General features: G+C 34.5%; 1 protein-coding gene across 1 annotated transcript in view; it reads right to left on the reverse strand.

Annotated features, from left to right (window-relative positions):
• Positions 1-82: 82 nt before the first annotated feature.
• The window catches only part of LOC132047707 (uncharacterized), an 81,710-nt gene continuing 64,547 nt past the window's right edge, over positions 83-17,245 (reverse strand). The window contains exons 21-45 of the mRNA XM_059438712.1: positions 16,914-17,064; positions 16,516-16,798; positions 11,086-11,263; positions 10,192-10,263; positions 10,001-10,069; positions 9,841-9,912; positions 9,684-9,755; positions 9,527-9,598; positions 9,365-9,433; positions 9,207-9,278; positions 9,038-9,109; positions 8,857-8,928; positions 8,176-8,244; positions 7,836-7,901; positions 4,220-4,285; positions 4,087-4,122; positions 3,946-3,986; positions 3,375-3,751; positions 3,108-3,303; positions 2,721-2,855; positions 2,384-2,502; positions 1,771-1,981; positions 1,337-1,574; positions 567-717; positions 83-490 (exon numbers count right to left, since the gene is read on the reverse strand). Coding sequence (XP_059294695.1) covers positions 137-490; positions 567-717; positions 1,337-1,574; positions 1,771-1,981; positions 2,384-2,502; positions 2,721-2,855; positions 3,108-3,303; positions 3,375-3,751; positions 3,946-3,986; positions 4,087-4,122; positions 4,220-4,285; positions 7,836-7,901; positions 8,176-8,244; positions 8,857-8,928; positions 9,038-9,109; positions 9,207-9,278; positions 9,365-9,433; positions 9,527-9,598; positions 9,684-9,755; positions 9,841-9,912; positions 10,001-10,069; positions 10,192-10,263; positions 11,086-11,263; positions 16,516-16,798; positions 16,914-17,064 — 3,313 coding nt within the window. The 3' untranslated portion in view covers positions 83-136. The remainder of the gene's footprint in view (positions 491-566; positions 718-1,336; positions 1,575-1,770; positions 1,982-2,383; positions 2,503-2,720; positions 2,856-3,107; positions 3,304-3,374; positions 3,752-3,945; positions 3,987-4,086; positions 4,123-4,219; positions 4,286-7,835; positions 7,902-8,175; positions 8,245-8,856; positions 8,929-9,037; positions 9,110-9,206; positions 9,279-9,364; positions 9,434-9,526; positions 9,599-9,683; positions 9,756-9,840; positions 9,913-10,000; positions 10,070-10,191; positions 10,264-11,085; positions 11,264-16,515; positions 16,799-16,913; positions 17,065-17,245) is intronic.

The raw sequence follows: 17,245 nt of genomic DNA on the forward strand, positions 1-17,245 counted from the left end.
AAAATATACAAACCATAAAGACCAACTAAATCGAAGAACCAAAGCCCAATCCACGTCGTGCCTCAAAGGTGCATATTAGTATAGTCCTAAAATAATCTGTTACACTTTCTTTCACAATATTGATGTGACTGCGAATTTAAGTCGATTGAGAGGTAGTGGAAGAGCAATCTCGTCCAGTAATATTGGATGAATGAGTAAGTGTTTGACTTTGGCTCAAGCTGAGCATCTCGTCATACTTGTCTCTTAACCCTTGAAACTTGAGATGATCATCATCATCATAGAATCTCGATTCCAAGTTAAACTCAGGAAGGTCAATATGATCTTCAAGAATGCTGACTACTGCAGACATGGTTGGCCTAAGTGCTGGAGATGGATTGGTACATAGCAGAGCTACGTTTATCATCCTTAGAGCCTCGTCCTTCTTGAAATCTGAACCCAATGTTTCATCTACTAGTTCCATCAATTTTCCTTGCCTTTGTAGAACAAGGGCCTGAATAAAATGCAAAGATACCAGTTCAAAAGTTTGGAACTTAGGAATTTTAATATCAAGGATAATGATTCCTTACCCAATCTAGAAGGCAGACAAATTTCTCATTGGGGCGATATGTCATATTATTCTTCCCAGCAACAAGCTCTAACGCAACAACTCCAAAGCTGTAAACATCTGCTTTGTAGGTTAAGTAGCCCCATAGTGCATATTCAGGTGCCATATACCCTCTGCAGAACAGAGTGAGAACTTTAGATTCATGCATGGGGACTACTAGGTAAAAGGACATATTAATGTTCAAATCCTGGTCAAAGTTTCTAAACGTGGCATCAACTTCATGCTTAATATTTCAGAATATCAAGAATGATAGATTGGGATGACATACAAGTCAAGAATCCCTGGAAGAAATTTTAAGATTTAAAGTGGATACATAGGGCAGTAACCTTTCTATCCCTAAAATTGAAGTAATGCAATCAGCACTAGAAATATGATTAGGCTTCCGAATGAGCCTTCTTTAAGGGCAGCCAGGCCGTTATTTTCTAGTCCTCGTAACTTCACCACCCTTTCTTGGTTAAGAATATATAAACTATTGCAAGTTGCCTTGTATAAGATGTCCAAAATGCAAGAAAGAGAGTATGCAAGGGTTCTAGCAATCTTAAATGTATATATGCTGCGTGGACGAGAACAGCATACCTATATCAATCAGTTTTCATTGCAAAGTTCTGGTGTCATGGGCAGAAAGCTATGACATGTATAATTAACCCTACTGTGCCATAAGCAATAGATATATTTCTAACTCAAAGAACACAAAACATAAACATGAATAAGATAACTTGTCAGAAAACTCACATGGTTCCAGCAACTCTAGTGCTGATATGTGTTTTATCCTCATCATCAAGTTTGGCCAGACCAAAGTCAGAGATCTTTGGGTTTAGTTTCTTGTCAAGTAGTACATTTGTTGCTTTGATGTCCCTATGAACAATTTTTATTGACGATTCTTCATGTAGGAAAGCTAAGCCTTTTGCTATCCCAATGCAGATTTTTTGCCTTGTTGGCCAGTCTATTTTGAGCCGATGTTCTTCTGGACCTGCATCTTAATGAGAACTAAGAATCTCGGCATATCTTCTCTTATTCACATGCATATAGAAACATCTATTGGCTTCTCATTTTGAACTCTTTCATTAATTACAAAAGGGCAATATTTCTTCTTATTTCATTGAGCTTATTTTCTGTTTTGACTTGTAAGTTGTAACGGAAGACCATGAGCAGGGATAGTAAATTACCAAATAAAGCACGGGCGAGGCTATTGTTCTCCAAGTACTCATACACCAGTAGCAGTTGATTTCCTTCAGCACAACATCCATATAGTCTGACAAGATTTGGGTGTTGTAAAACAGAGATCATACCTATCTCATTTACAAACTCGCGGTTCCCTTGTTTTGATTTGGATGAAAGCTGCTTAACAGCAATAACTGTACCATCTAGTAGTGTACCCTGTTTATTATTATTGTTAATAATAATAATAATAATAATAAAGAAAGAAAGAAACAGCTCATGGGCTGTCTATACATAGCATCCATTTTAGATTTTGTAGCTAAGTGAAAAAGGATCTAGCTAATTGGTTTGTAGTGCGACATGCTGCGGGGGGCTATAGTTTTGAAGGTTTTGGTTGAACACACCTTTCTTTCACTTATACCATAGTAATATGTGAAAAATCTTTAAAATTATAATAAATATAAAGTTTTGAACTCATAATTTCAAAGAACTCAGAACCTTGAACCCATTAAGTTTAAATCCTGAATCACTGTACGCATGTGTATGAGAATGACAGATGAGGCATTGGTATGTGGAGACAGAAAGAGTAGAAAGCTCGTGAGTGTTCAGATTGAGATGCACCTTGTAGACAGAGCCAAAACCACCTTCCCCAATTTTATTTGTAGCATCAAAGTTGTTTGTGGCTGCTTTGATTTGTCTGATGGTAAAGACACCAGTGAGTAGATCTAGTCCTCTTAATTCTGTACATTTATAGAAAAAGAAAACTTTAAAAGGTGTAATGCTTCCATATAATGTGGAAAATCATGCAATACAAAATGCGCATATCCATAGTTTTTCTTGTTTTCGAAATCCAGCTTTTCCATTTTCATAAGAACTTTCAGGAAATCATGGAGAACACACAATATGTAAGTTCTAGCTATTTAAGACATTGAAATAGGCTGCTTAGCTGTGGCTTCACCTTCTTCCTTTGATATCCTGTTTCTGCTTCTCCTCCAAGCAACAAATAGTATTGTAAAAATGAGAATTAACGAGCAGGCCACTGCTCCAGCAATGATGTGAACCAACTTTTTGTGATTTGAAGAGGGCTTGAAATCTATGATAACGAAAAAGGAGAGTGTCAAATGCACTTGCATTTGTTTTTATGCTTTTAATTAATCTTAAAGTGATTGAGGAAGAAGAGGGAGTCTTTCGCTAGGCTCTCTGAGACTAATCAACAACATCTGGAAACATTATAATTTCATTATATATACGTTGACCAAGGTAATCGAATAAAGCGTACGGTGGGTCTAAGTGAGTTTGTTTGTGGAAGAAAAAGAAGTGAACCAAAGGGTGATAGTAGTGTTACTAGCTTCAAAAGAGATGGCAGAAATTAAAGGGCCATAGCTTCCTCTGCTGGGGACAGCTGTTGTTCCTTTCCCAGCATACTGAAAGCGCACTTCTAGAATGCCATCTTCTACAACTGCATTGAACTTTCTACGCAAAGGCTTATCAACTCCTTCAGCAGCAGTTTTAATATCAAAATCTTTAAGCTTCCTCTCACCCTGCATCCAGTTAAATTGTGAGTAAACCACACCTAAACCTTGACATAATACTCAGATGAATGTTAATTGACCTGAATATAGACATCAAACATCCGTTTCCCGAGGCTCTGGAAAGATCGGTTATCTCTTATAACAATCTCTGCGAAGTGCAGTGTCACAGTGTAGTTTCCATCTGCTAAACAACGTCCATAGTAAGTAAGAGACAACGCTGAGAGCCGAGCTGTTGTGTAGACTTCAGAGTCATTTCCCTTAATGGCAGACACATTAGTCACTTTGTAATTGCTCATTCCTACGGGACGATTCCAGAAGTCACCCGTATTGCTGGCTCCCCAGTTCTCTTTCCAGTAAAAGAATTTTGCGGGACCTGCTGAGTCTTCATCTGCTTCATAAGTGGTGTCCCCTATCGTCACACTCTTTCCACCACAATTTATGTGCACCGAATACCAATCTGCATATAATTAAAACACATTATCTAACTTTGCCTCTATGTAACATGACAGAAACAATAACAAACGAAATTGTTAAGTGCTCTCCTTCTCCATTATCAACAGGAAATTGATGAAGTAATGTATAAGTGAAACTTTTGAAAACAAAATGTTAGATAGAGAGAAAATGAATAGCCTTGTAGAAGGATAAACTTACTCTTTGAACAAGGATTACTTGACAAACATTTTCCAAGTTCTCTGCATCAAGTTGGGAGGAAGGTCAAAAGGCACGAATCAGTTGATAATTTAAGAGAAAGACTATGCATCTAGTGTCCTATAAGACAAGTTAAATACTTACGTTTTTTTTGTTGAGTTATAGCTTTTGAACAAGTTTCTGATAAGAAGGAGGAAATGTAGCTTAGAGATAACAACAGCTGGTGCCCCAATAACAAAAATAAGTTGGAAGAAGACATAAGGTTCAAGGATCATACAGGGTTTCCCGACAAGTAGCTGGCTCGGAGCTCTCATTGAAGTTGTTGTAAGACAGATCTATGACGCTGCAGATAAGGTTTCTGATATAATTAGTGTTTTCCCGGTTCTATCAAAGTATGAAAGGAGATGGAATATTTGTGTCTTTAATTGCAAGATTTTCAAATGTTAGTTATAATAGTGTCGGAAACAACTTTTGATAATCCACATTAAATTCAATTTCGCAAACTCAATAGGTTCAATGTTTTCAGGCTCATTTATGGTGCTGCTTTACTTCTTGGTACAAAGTTCAGAAAGGTAGGCTCACCCTGTTCATGTTAATCTGAGTCTGTAATCAAATTAAAAGGTTATCAGAAGTGACTTCAGAACGCTTACCTATCTCTATCTCCGTCTCTCATCTTACTCTTGCATTTCCAAACATAAATGATGGATAGTTTTTGCATTTTAAATACATAGGAGGACAGATTACTCTCTGCTTTTAGCTAAAACTGCTACAACTTCTTTATGCCCTCTCGAACGCTATGATGTAAAAATAGGATATGTAGAGCATGATGGATGCATGGAGGATAACTGAAACCTTTAGTCACCTTTATAGCTTGTAAACTTTGGAGAATAATCTTATTCCTTTTGTTCACAAAATTCCAATACACAACCAAGTTGACAAGATTTCTCATGCATCTTAACAAAGATGTACGAGTTACACAGTGGCGCATAACAAAATCAACAAGTGTGTTTCACAAAAAGAAATTTTGTTAGTGTAGAGAAATATAGCAGAAGAAAAGGTAAATCGAGAAGACCTTCTGCTAGCCCAAGATCGTTACTAAGATTGGAAGATTCAACTAAAGAAGAGGAAGCTTTGGAAAGGAGAAAGAAAATTTTAGATAGGAGAACTTGGTTATGGAAGAAGACTCCTTGAATTGGCTTGTATTGGGTTTTTATGGGTTGATTACAAATGCCTAATGTCACCCCTATTTATACTTGTCTAGGGATGCTCTAGATATTATTCTAGATACATCCATAAGATAAATCTAGTTATCTTTATCTTCTAGTATTACTCTAGAATATCTAGATTTTTCTTCAAGATAATTATCTAAGATAGTACACTAGGTTATTCTAGAACCTTTAATAAATATCTAGTATTTTTGTAGCTCCAAAAAATCAACTTTATTTCTTCACACTCCCCCTTAAAGTGATTTTTTGGAAACTACCCCGAGCTTGTTGCGGAAGAACTCAACCGAAGCTTTTGGGCGTGCCCTGGTGAAGATCTCAGCAATATTTTTCCGACACTTCTTCCTTCTTCAAATGATGATGGTTTTCCGCTAATAATTGAGCCTCCAAAGAAACGTAAATATGTCTTGATAAAATTTTCATCTCGGTAGCGGGCGGACTTGCCACTATTTCTTTTTGGCCTTTGCGAACCACGTGACTCATCTTCATGCTGAACTTCACATTCTTGAGTTTCCAGACTCCCCCTTTCTCTTAGCTCCTTAACAATTGTGTTATCTGGAGAAGCACCTGAGTCGGTGACGATCTGACCATGAATTTCCTTCGAAGCCTCAATACCAGCATAGGATCCACCACTAGATTTCCTTTCCAACTCCTCGATAAACCGTTTGGCAGCTTCAGAGCTTTCAAAAATCATACTGCTTGTATCTCCATATGAAATTAGGCTTTCAAGGTCAACCTCTTCATTTATTTGATACTTTGCTTCTCCATTTGCTTCTAGTATTTCCTCTGAGCCAGTAATTGACCTTGATATGTCAGATGATTGACCAGAGACTTCAAGTTTCACTATATCTCCCTCAATGCTTTGTCTGAAATTGTCACCATTAACATGTATAGTTTCAGACATTGCCTGCTCAGGTTCTACTTCAACATGCCTTACGTCCAGACTTTTATTACCAATTTCAGGATCTGCTTCGTTGATTTCCTCGATAGCAGCTACCACGTCACCAATATGAACATCTTCAGAATCTTCTTTCATTTTGTTAATGACACCAATGCGTTCTTTCTCCCACGATGGACGCATTATCTCTTCGAATCCATGATCACGTTCTCTTTCGAAATTGAAGGAAGATTTGTGGCATCTACTACTCGAGCCTCGCCTACGAAGCACCTTCCCCGATCTCTTCTTCAAAGAAATTTTCTCAACTCGAGCCATGTCGCTCTCTTTGTTCGGCAATATCTTTTTACGTGTCCTATTTTACCACACCTCGTAACACTTCGTAGTCTTCTTATAGTTATTAGTAGACTCTCCTCCTTTTCTCAAAGTAGCCGGAAACACTTTGAAATCGGGAGGGTGGCGTATCCGTGAATGTTTTTCCTTTGAAGTTCCTCTTGCTTGGCCTACAAGAGCATTTCCTTCCCCTTCTTTAAAACATACACTAGCCATCTGTTTGGCTAGTAGCTCCTGTGATGACAACAAATTCTCAAACTCGCCCAAGGATGGTTGTTGAGCCCATCCTTGAATTGATGTAACAAAATGAATATATTCTTTCTTCAAACCACGAATGATCATTCTTCTCATTCGTGCTTCGTAGATAGCCTCATCTGGATTTAATAATGAGATCTCTGAACATAAGCTCTTAATCTTCAAAAAATATTCGGCAATAGAAAGATTACCTTGAATGGTGTTAGCCAATTCATTCTCCAAGATCTGTAGTCGCGCTTTATCGTTCTTATGAACAAACGATCGTGGTCCTCCAAATTTCATGCCGATTTGCACCTTATAATATGATCAAACAAGTTGTGAGAGATGGACCTCTTCAGGATGAACTCCGCCTTTGCATTAATCTGCTTCCACTTCTTGTATGCGCTGCTATTTTGCGATCCGCAGTAGGAGGACTTGTGTAACTACCATTAACAACATCCCACAAATCTTCTCCCACAAGGTATGACTCCATGCATGTCTTCCATACCTTGTAATTGGCAACTCCATCCCCAGTCCATTAACACGGCCGCTTAAATCCATTTAGAGAAACCAGTTGAATCTACCACTAACCCGATCTTGAAATAAAATCCAGAAGCCAACTACGGCTATGGCTCTGATACCATGTAGAGAAATATAGCAGAAGAAAAGGTAAATCGGGAAGACCTTCTGCTAGCCCAAGATCGTTACTAAGATTGGAAGATTCAACTAAAGAAGAGGAAGCTTTGGAAAAAAGAAAGAAAATTTTAGATAGGAGAACTTGGTTATGGAAGACTTGAATTGGCTTGTATTGGGTTTTTATGGGTTGATTACAAATGCCTAATGTCACCCCTATTTATACTTGTCTAGGGATATTTAGATATTATTCTAGATACATCCATAAGATAAATCTAGTTATCTTTATCTTCTAGTATTACTCTAGAATATCTAGATTTTTCTTCAAGATAATTATCTAAGATAGTACACTAGGTTACTCTAGAACCTTTAATAAATATCTAGTATTTTTGTAGCTCCAAAAAATCAACTTTATTTCTTCACAATTTTGTTAGGGATACCATGTGTAAAAAAAATTGCCATATGGGTTGTATACCTATAGAATATTAAGTTCTTGACATAAAGAAAATCTAGCATTCTCATTGGCATGAGTAGATTATAAGCAAAACCATGCTAATCAAAAGTGATACACTTACTATTTGGAATTTCTACTGCTGATCCAATCTCGAATTGGCCCAGTAAGTCTATTGCTTGTCAGGTACCTTGAAAAGCAAAATCTTTAGTTCAACAGATATCAATTTGAACAAAAAACTCTATAATAAATGAATCAAGCTCTAAATAACCTATAAAATGTCAGAAACTAAAATTTCTTTGGCAATAGACATGTTTGAAGACTCAGCACATTGTCCATCCAAGTTTCAGGTTTAAATTTTACTTATCATATATGTATCTCAATGAAGGATAAGAAGTTGGCTTTGTTGAGAATTTAGGGCAAGCTTAAAGAATAATTTAGAGTATGATAAGTTTGTCACTTACAAGAGCTCCAGTTTGTCCAGGTGCTCCAGATCCGGGATCTGCCCTTCAAGCCTGTTGAAGCTTAGATCTCTGCAGCAAAAGAAAACCATATTCAAGCCAGAAACAAAACTTTACCAACTGAGACCTATAGCATGAAGAATCTTTTAAATTTAAAGTAACGAAAGAATTTCGGCTAGGTTGAAGGAATGCCCCATGAGAGGGAGATTAAATGCTAACAAAACCATGTTTCAACGTCAACTGAGCAAAAGATTTCCGTTGATTTCCTAGACTGAAAGAAGACGATCAATCCTCTAAAGCATATGAAGAGACAGAAATCATGCATAAACCTGTGCAATTAAAGGGTCACAAACGCTGGAGTTACTCTAGAAGTGCTGTTTCTTCATTTTTTTTTTCTTAAGTTCTTTCTTTTCCCTTTTCCTCTTAGAAAGAAGTTCCCCTTGTATATGGTCTTCATAAAAGAACTACAAAGATGTTAACATTTAATTAAGACTCAATTTCAATAACCCTCCTTCTGTTTCCTGGCCTAAAACACTGAACAGAATTCTCGATACCATAAAAGAGAAGGTTTGCATACATGGCATGCATGATTCTGTTTTAAAAAAAAAAAAAACTAGAAGGTATGAGGAAAAGGATATCAAAAAGAAAGAAAAAAATCAGAGTGAAGGTAGGCGGCAAACTTACAGAATTTTCAATTGAGGCATATTAGCGATGTAAGAGGGAATCTTCCCAGAAATATTGCAGTTCCTCAACATCCTGCAGTCACAAATTAGTTTCAGGAAAAAGAACACTTTCATCAACTACGGAAAGTAATGGAACCATCAATGTGTAAAACAGTAAAACCAAATTCAAGAGAATTACTTACAATCTAGTTAGGCCTGTCATGTTCTCAAGCGGCGGAAATTCGGAAGCACTTCCAGTCAAGTCACTGATTCTTCTGTAAAGACATCTTATTATGATTAAATTCCAATCAAATAAAAGCGAACGCCATAATAAGCAACTAAAGAAAGTAAGCAACCTAAAAAACAACTCACAATTCGTTCATTCCAGTTAAGACAGAAATGCTTGGAGGTACAGGTCCTTCAAAACCAGACCCTTGAATCTCTCTGTTAACAAAGCATGAAGTCTGATATAATTTAAATTTAACTAGAAAATACTAGCTTTACGCATCAACTGGTGTGAAAATGCTCACAGTTTCTGAAGGTTTTTCAAACTCTCAAAGTTAGGAAGTAGTCCAGTGAAGTCGTTACCGCTCAGTCTACTGCATTGGTGCCAAAAGAAAGAAAGAGAACTCAGACAAGTAGGAATAGGACCTAGAGGAAATTATATAGAAAGTATATTCAGAGGTACTCACAGTTCTGTTAATTTTGTGAGTTTATTGACTTCCACAGGCAACTTACCTGTGAGATTATTAAAACTAAGAGTGCTGCACAAAGCAAAAGGCAGCTTACTTGTCAAGATGTCTAAAAGCGTACACTTCATCTAAAGGAGGTTAATTAGGAAGGCCTTACAGACTCTGCAGATTAACCATGTTTCCAAGTTCTTTTGGAACAGTGCCATTAAACATGTTATTTTCCAGACTCCTGAAAGTTTTGCAGTCCAGCTCAACAAATGCTAAAATAAAGACTACTTATCCTTATGAGTGTTGTGAAATCCAAGAGAACATACATATAAAGTAGTGTATTCATATTTCCCAAGTATTTTGGAATTGGCCCAGAGAGTTGATTCACCATAACAGACCTGAAAACCATCAATTCTCGGATAGTTAAAATTAAAGGGACCTTTTTATGTAATCCTAAAGTATGAAGTGCAATCAGGTCCAGCTCACATATATTCCAGTTTGGTAGATGCCCATTCCGGGGGAATAGTACCACTCAAATAGTTGCGAGAAATATCACTGCAGGACAGATTTTGAACAATATATTTCTCAGGCAAAGGATAATCATAAAGATTATTTGGTAAAAGATAAGCAAAACTCCTAAGAGTTTAAAAATATAGATTCAAGAGAGTAAACAGTACATTTGCTTGAGATAAGGTAACTTCACCAGGGAGGGAGGGAGAACTCCGGCAAGATCTTGTCCTTTGAGTAATCTGTTAACATTATAAGAAAAGCTATCAACACTATAAACCAAATATTAGAAGAAAGCCTGTTTGCTTTTCATTATTCAAATCTGAAGCAATGGTTGTCTATAGTTCAAAATTTTCAGATCCCCATGTAATAATCAAACTGATCTTAGAAAAATTGACTTAATCAAACATACAAATTAACCATAAAAATAAAGTTATTTATATTTGGAAATAAATTTCAACCAAGTAGGTCCTTATTTCTTTCTTTATAGACAAAGAAAGTGAGCTTTATGCTTTTGAGGAATTTCTTAGTCAACTGAACTTTCATCTTGCCAAATTTAATCTGGACATGTAGAAACCAGACCCAAGACTAAAACTCAATGATTTCAATATTCTCATCACTAGGAACCTCATTTTTATTGCAATGATATGCTCTCATAGTCTCATTAACCACTAAACAATGTTTTGACATAGAGGAAGGAACATATATCAGTGTGTTATGTGATAAAAAATAATTATATGACTTTACTGTGGGTAAATAAAGTTCATTTTCGTGGATTTTTTTTTCTTTTGCCTTGGGAGATCATTTTTATAGTGTTTAGGGGTATAAAACTAAGTGCCTATGCTACTCATACCAGAGTGTTCAATGTCATCCTGATATGTTTTTTTTTTTTTTTTTCATCAAAAGTTGATATTAATGTATAAGTACTGTTGGTTAAAGCAATTGATTTGGAAAGAATACTTCAAGAAATTGAAGGTGACTTAGAAAGCATTTTCCTAGTACCATAAACACACGTAATGAAGAAAATAGGGGCAAATTAAAAGAGCTAAAGGAAGAAGGCTCACATGATTTGTACATGACAGAAACCATCAGAGGTAGAGCAATTGCAGGTTACATTATTTACATACGGAGACTTCTTGTCAACTGTTGGTGTAGTCCAATTTGTGTTGCCATCACAAGGATTCAAATCAAAATCCCAGTCTTTTTTTCCCAACTGGTCTGCTATTTCTTTAAGAGCATTCTCTGCAAAAGTTGTATACAGTTAACAAAGGAAAAAAAACACTTATCTCTAATGGAAACCGTTAAATCTTCATGTGGGGTGGCAAGAAAACTGATAAACATGCTGAGAATGAGAGAAAAAACAGAGAGACATTACTTTCTTGTTGAGGAAGAAGGCGACTGGAACTTTGCGCTTTAATGGTTTTGGAAATTAGTCCTAAGCTGATGATGATTAGCAGAAAAGAAGAAATACTGCACATTTTTCTTTAATGCTCCAACATGCAAAAGTTGAAGTGAATATAATGAAGAATTATTAAATAGCTATCTGATTTTTCATAAGAGGAAAAAGCAAGGTAGATATGCTCTCTATCTTCTAAGTAGGGATAAGATGTGGGTACACATTAGTTTCGGTCCCTCCCCAGACTCCATTTATGAAATTACACTGGGTATGATGTTGTTAGTGTATTGATTAAGATAATTTATAGTCATACAAATATGTAGAGTACTATTTATTTTGTATCACAAACTTTAAAAGTTTTTTTGTTTCTTCTGAAATTCTATGCTCAATCAAATACCATAATATAAAATAAAACGGAATGAATAATATATTATTGGGGAAAATACGGTGAATGAAAGCAACATGTTGAGCAGGTGCGGAGCAAGAGACCGAATTCGGTCGGACCTATTAACTTTGGTCAAAGCTCTGTATTAATCTTAAAAATCTATTTATATGTACAAATTATTAATATAGAAATTGATAACATAAAAATGTTAGAATTCTGAACTCATAAACTTTAAATTATGACTCTATTTCTGGGCGAGACATATCAACGCTCGACATGGCATTAATATAGTATGATCAGGAAGAAGAAATGATAAATGCAGTAGTATACAACTTGCTTTTGCTTCACACTATGATGTTAATTTGACAATGATGTTTCTACGTAAAGCATTCTGTAAGAGGAGCCGTTGGATGAACCCAATCAAGATTTCTGGATGTTAATATTGCTTCTTGCCTCTAGGGGATGAACCAATCATTTTCTTCTTTCCAACTTTAGTCTTAAAATCAAAATCCTATTCTAACTCTACATTATAGACATTTTTTCCCTCTTTTGACTTATCGTTAATTGACAGACAAAACTGGGGACAAACATATTTTGTAGATCAATAAAATAGTACCCCTGCTTTGTAGCTCCAAAAAGGATCATCCCGTCATATGCCAGCTGTACTAATTAAGAGCTGAAAATTGAAAATTTAATAGTAGCATCTTAATTTTACTCGTAATGGCATGATTTGTTGAAATTCTTACCACCACTCATTTAAAATAAAAGATATGTGGAACTCTCGTCCTCATCAGCGTGGTACTTTGATACTTTGCATAGATTTGGCTTGTATATCATAGTTCTTCTCTAATTTTTTAAAAGTATATAATAGGACGGATGAAATAACTAATGGAAAAAATATACAAGCAGCATATTCCCCCATTTTATAATGTTGTTGCTTATGGGAATGTGTCAAATCTTGATATACGCTACAAAGGTACGCTTACATTACTATAGATTACTTTATGGAGTTGCGAAGCTATAGAGTAATCAAAGTCCATAATGTAATGTTTCTCACTAGTCATCAATGTGTGACTAGAGAGATTCTTGAACTTACAAAATTTGGAGGAATAAATTAAAACTCCAGCACATGCACGTGTTTATGAATATTTTTGCTACTTATTTGCCGGTCAATTGGCCAGGAATCTTGATTGGAGATTGTTGAAAAACTAAGCTAGCTCAGAAAAAAAAAAAAAAATTAAGGTCAACTGATTTTGTGACTTTTCTATGATTCTTTTTTGTTATATAAAAAACTAAACACGAGATTTTTACCCTATCAATTTTTCTATTTAAATTGTAAAGAATTATATTGAGCCATTTCGTCCTACTTAAAACGCATTCTCTACGTATGGTCTAAACTTTTGTGAGATGTGGTCAGACTTCTAGTTTAGATATTTTTGCAGCAAAATGAAGATTTTTAATAGACTGATAGACAAGCGCATGGACAATTTTACTCAAAATTAGCTAGCAACATAAATAAGAAAACTTGATAGTATCATTTGCGTGAAAAAAAGAAAAAAAAAAGAAAAAAAAAAACTATTCGTCGCCAAAGTAAGCCACATAAATTTGTCGTTCAAAAATAATCAAACATGAACAAAATGAATTTCAAGTCAAAATATAATTTTCCTGATCATCAAAAAAATTGACGCGGTTATAACTTGACGCAGTTGACTCTAGAAAAGGAATTAGTACAGAAATTATCGGATTGAGAGATCAATAATGTGTATTTGTAAGATCCAATAATCAACAAAAACTGCTTTGTGTCTGTAAAGATCAAATGAAAAAAGAATTGGTAGAAGAGACGTTGAAGTAAACTACTCTGTCATTTAAGATATGAACCCCACTAGCTTGAGATCATAAATAGACATCAGTGGAGACTTTGACTTTTCTTTCTCCCTCCTTTCCAATTGATGTAATAATAATAGTTTGATTAGATACGAAATTTAAGAAAGATATAAAGACTTTTAAAATTTGTGATTTAAAATAAATAATAAATATTTGTGTTGCTATAAATCACTTCATTAAGGAAGGAGGAAGTTTTAAGTTAAATTATTTCTAAATATAGAAATGTATCATTCTTTTTGAGATATACTAAAAAAGAAAGTGTATCACCTAAATTGGGACTGAGAAAGTATTATATATTTGACCCTTATCAATAAAACTTTTTTTTTTTTTGCTCTCCTTTATCAATATAACAACATTGCAAAATCATGATTAATTAGTCCCTCATGATTTATATTAAGGTGTTTAAGTTTGTACTAAGTGTAAAAAGTATTTAGTTAACAAATAATGATACAAAGATTTTGTTTACAGTTTATTGATTTGCCACTCCTAAAACAATTATTTAAAGAGAAAAACGAAGGACTAAGTACAAATTCTGTCTTCTTGATTGAATTCGAGGGCTTTGTTTGGATAGGCTTTACATTAAAGTCACATGGGAAAAGCAATAACCGACAGGTATGATCTTTTTATTTCTTTTTCTTTCTGACCCACTGTTGGTACTTAGTCTAGGACAATAGTTCAAATCATTATTAGGATTCAAATTCGAAATTTCTAATTAAGGGTGGAGTGATTATATCTATTCAATTATAATCGTCGATTTTTTTGAGACCCGATTGCATGGGCAATTTAATAAGGACCTAATGGCTTAGGCACATCTCGCTAAATAAAAAATAAAAAATTATCTAGATCCCTGTCTTTTGCACATTTGACTAGATTGGAAGTTTAGAAACCATAATCACCTGAAAAACTGATACCTCATCTACTAATTACTACCTCAGGTCCACTTTAAATATTGTTTATGGTTTGGAGACACCCATTACAAAATCAATTAATAACATAAATTATAAGGGCTATTTGAACCATGTTACCCTTAATATCTCTTCAAGTTACGCTTTATAGTTTTAAATTATTTATTAGAGTAAGGATAGATTTGGAAAATATAATAATGTTTATCAAATTTAAAAAGGTTAAAATGACATTTAAGATGGACTAGAGATAGTATCACCAAAATAATTATGTCATATTTGCTATAAGAAGAGAGGACTCCAACATTGAACGTTGATGGATCAACAAAAGAAAATCTTGATCAAAGAGGCGTAGGAGGAATCATTAAGAACAATAAGGAGTCATTGGGTTACAATAATAAAGTATAACGATCTCGAGATAAAATGTGTGATTATTTTATCTTATGTTTGGTTGAATTTTTAATTTCGATATACGCAACCATAACTGTTTATACTACAATTGTTGTATTATTTTCAACTAGTAATATTACCCGCGCTTTGCGCGGCGTGAAAAACATCAACAAACTTTAAAATAACATTTTTATAAACATTTGGTCTAGATAAAATTTTCAAACATAAAATATAATTTTTTTTAATATATTAATGAAATCACAAATATAAACAACTACATTTTGCGCTATCAAATTTTATATAAGAAATAATTTTTGAAGAAAATTTTCACTTTTATATATGTGTCTGATGGGGTTTAGCACATATTTATATTAATTTAATATATAAATAAGTAATTTTTCTTGATTCTTTCATAAGATAGTAGAGTAGATGTTTTTAAAAAAAACTTTTACTATTCAAATAACAAAAGCATGGAACCAAAAGTAAATAATTCAAAAAACAAAAAAGAAAATGAAATAAGTAGCAACACCAATATTTGCATAGTTTGTCCACCGAATTCTGTTATATATTGATTTTCCTAAAAAATATCCCTTTTTCATTTTTTCCTTTTAATGCTCGTTTTCTCATCTTTTTCTGTTTTTCAATCTCCTTCTCAATCATCCTCCTCAATACTCTATTGCCTTTTCTTTCCCTTTTGTACAATTAATATAAAAGTTGGGGAAAAATAAATATTTACCTTGTTAAAAAAGATGCAGCCCTCTAAAGGGATGATGAAAGATTAGAGGATTGGGAAAACGATAATTTATCAGTTATGCCCAATAGTCCGAGTCTCAACTCCATTGCGATTTGGTGGAGTGTAAGAGTAGTAAAAGAATTTTAATTTTCAAATGTTATATGTATTTTTTGACGCGTTTCCATGGCAAAAGTTTAAATTTTTGGTGCGTTTGCAGAGTTTAAAATTATTGCTAATTTTTTTGTGATGGTATATTGATCAGAGAGAGTAGAATGGTTTTTCCATGCGGTGCTTGGAGTTTGACGTTATTTTAAAAGAAGAAGCCGACGGTTAGAGAAGAGATTTATCACTAAATAGGATACAACCTTTCTGAAGAGTTTCCATATTTTTCAGTTTTATTTTTTAATTTTAAATAGGAAAAAAGGGTGAAATTTTAATTAAAAAAAAAGATAAATATGCGTATTTTCCAAGAGAGCCGCCACGTCACTCCTACATGCCTCTCTTATATATATATATATATATATATATATATATATAGATTTTTCATACCATAGAATAACAATTCCAAGATTATATTATAATCCCTCCATTACAATCACAATATCACATGAAACCAAAGGACACCTAAAGGTGTATGGATCCTGTCAAACAAGTATTATTTGAACATCACCTTCTATCAGTAGAAGGAAATAACTACCTCACACATGTAGACCTAACAGAATCTGTTACTCCTCCTTTCACAATATTGATCTGACTGAATTAAAGTAGATGTAGAAGTAGAGGAATGAGTAAGTCATTGAGTTTGGTTCAAGCGGATCATCTCGTTGTACTTGTCTCTTAATCCTTGAAACTTGAAAGCATCATCATCATCACAGATTCTTGATTCCACTTTATTAAACTCAGGAAGATCAATATGATCTTCAAGAATACTGACTACTGCAGACATAGCTGGCCTAAGTGCTGGAGATGGATTGATACATAGCAAAGCTACATTTATCATCCTTAGAGCCTCATCCTTGTTCAAATCTGAACCCAATGTTTCATCTACTAGTTCCATCAATTTTCCTTGCTTTTGTGGATCAAGGGCCTGAATATAAGCACCAGAATAGAATTTAATAAAATGCAAGATATGTGTGATGTGCATTTTGGTTTGATTTTGCTACTTCTATTAGGAATTAATATGGGGAACTATGATTCCTTACCCAGTCTAGAAGGCAGACAAATTTCTCATTGGGGCGATATGTCATATTGTTCTTCCCAGCAGCAATCTCTAACGCAACAACTCCAAAGCTGTAGACATCTGCTTTGTAGGTCAAGTAGCCCCATAATGCATATTCAGGGGCCATATATCCTCTGCAGAACAAAGTGAGGACTGTAAATTCATGGAGACTACTACTAGGGTAAAAGACATATAGATGTTCAACTCATGATTAAAGTTTCTAAAAGCGGCATCAGGTTCATGCTTGATATTTCAGAACGCCAAAAATGATAAATTGGGATGAAGTACAACTCAAGAATGATTAACAGAAACGGC

The sequence above is a fragment of the Lycium ferocissimum genome, chromosome 2, assembly GCF_029784015.1.
Source record: "Lycium ferocissimum isolate CSIRO_LF1 chromosome 2, AGI_CSIRO_Lferr_CH_V1, whole genome shotgun sequence".
NCBI lineage: Eukaryota > Viridiplantae > Streptophyta > Magnoliopsida > Solanales > Solanaceae > Lycium > Lycium ferocissimum.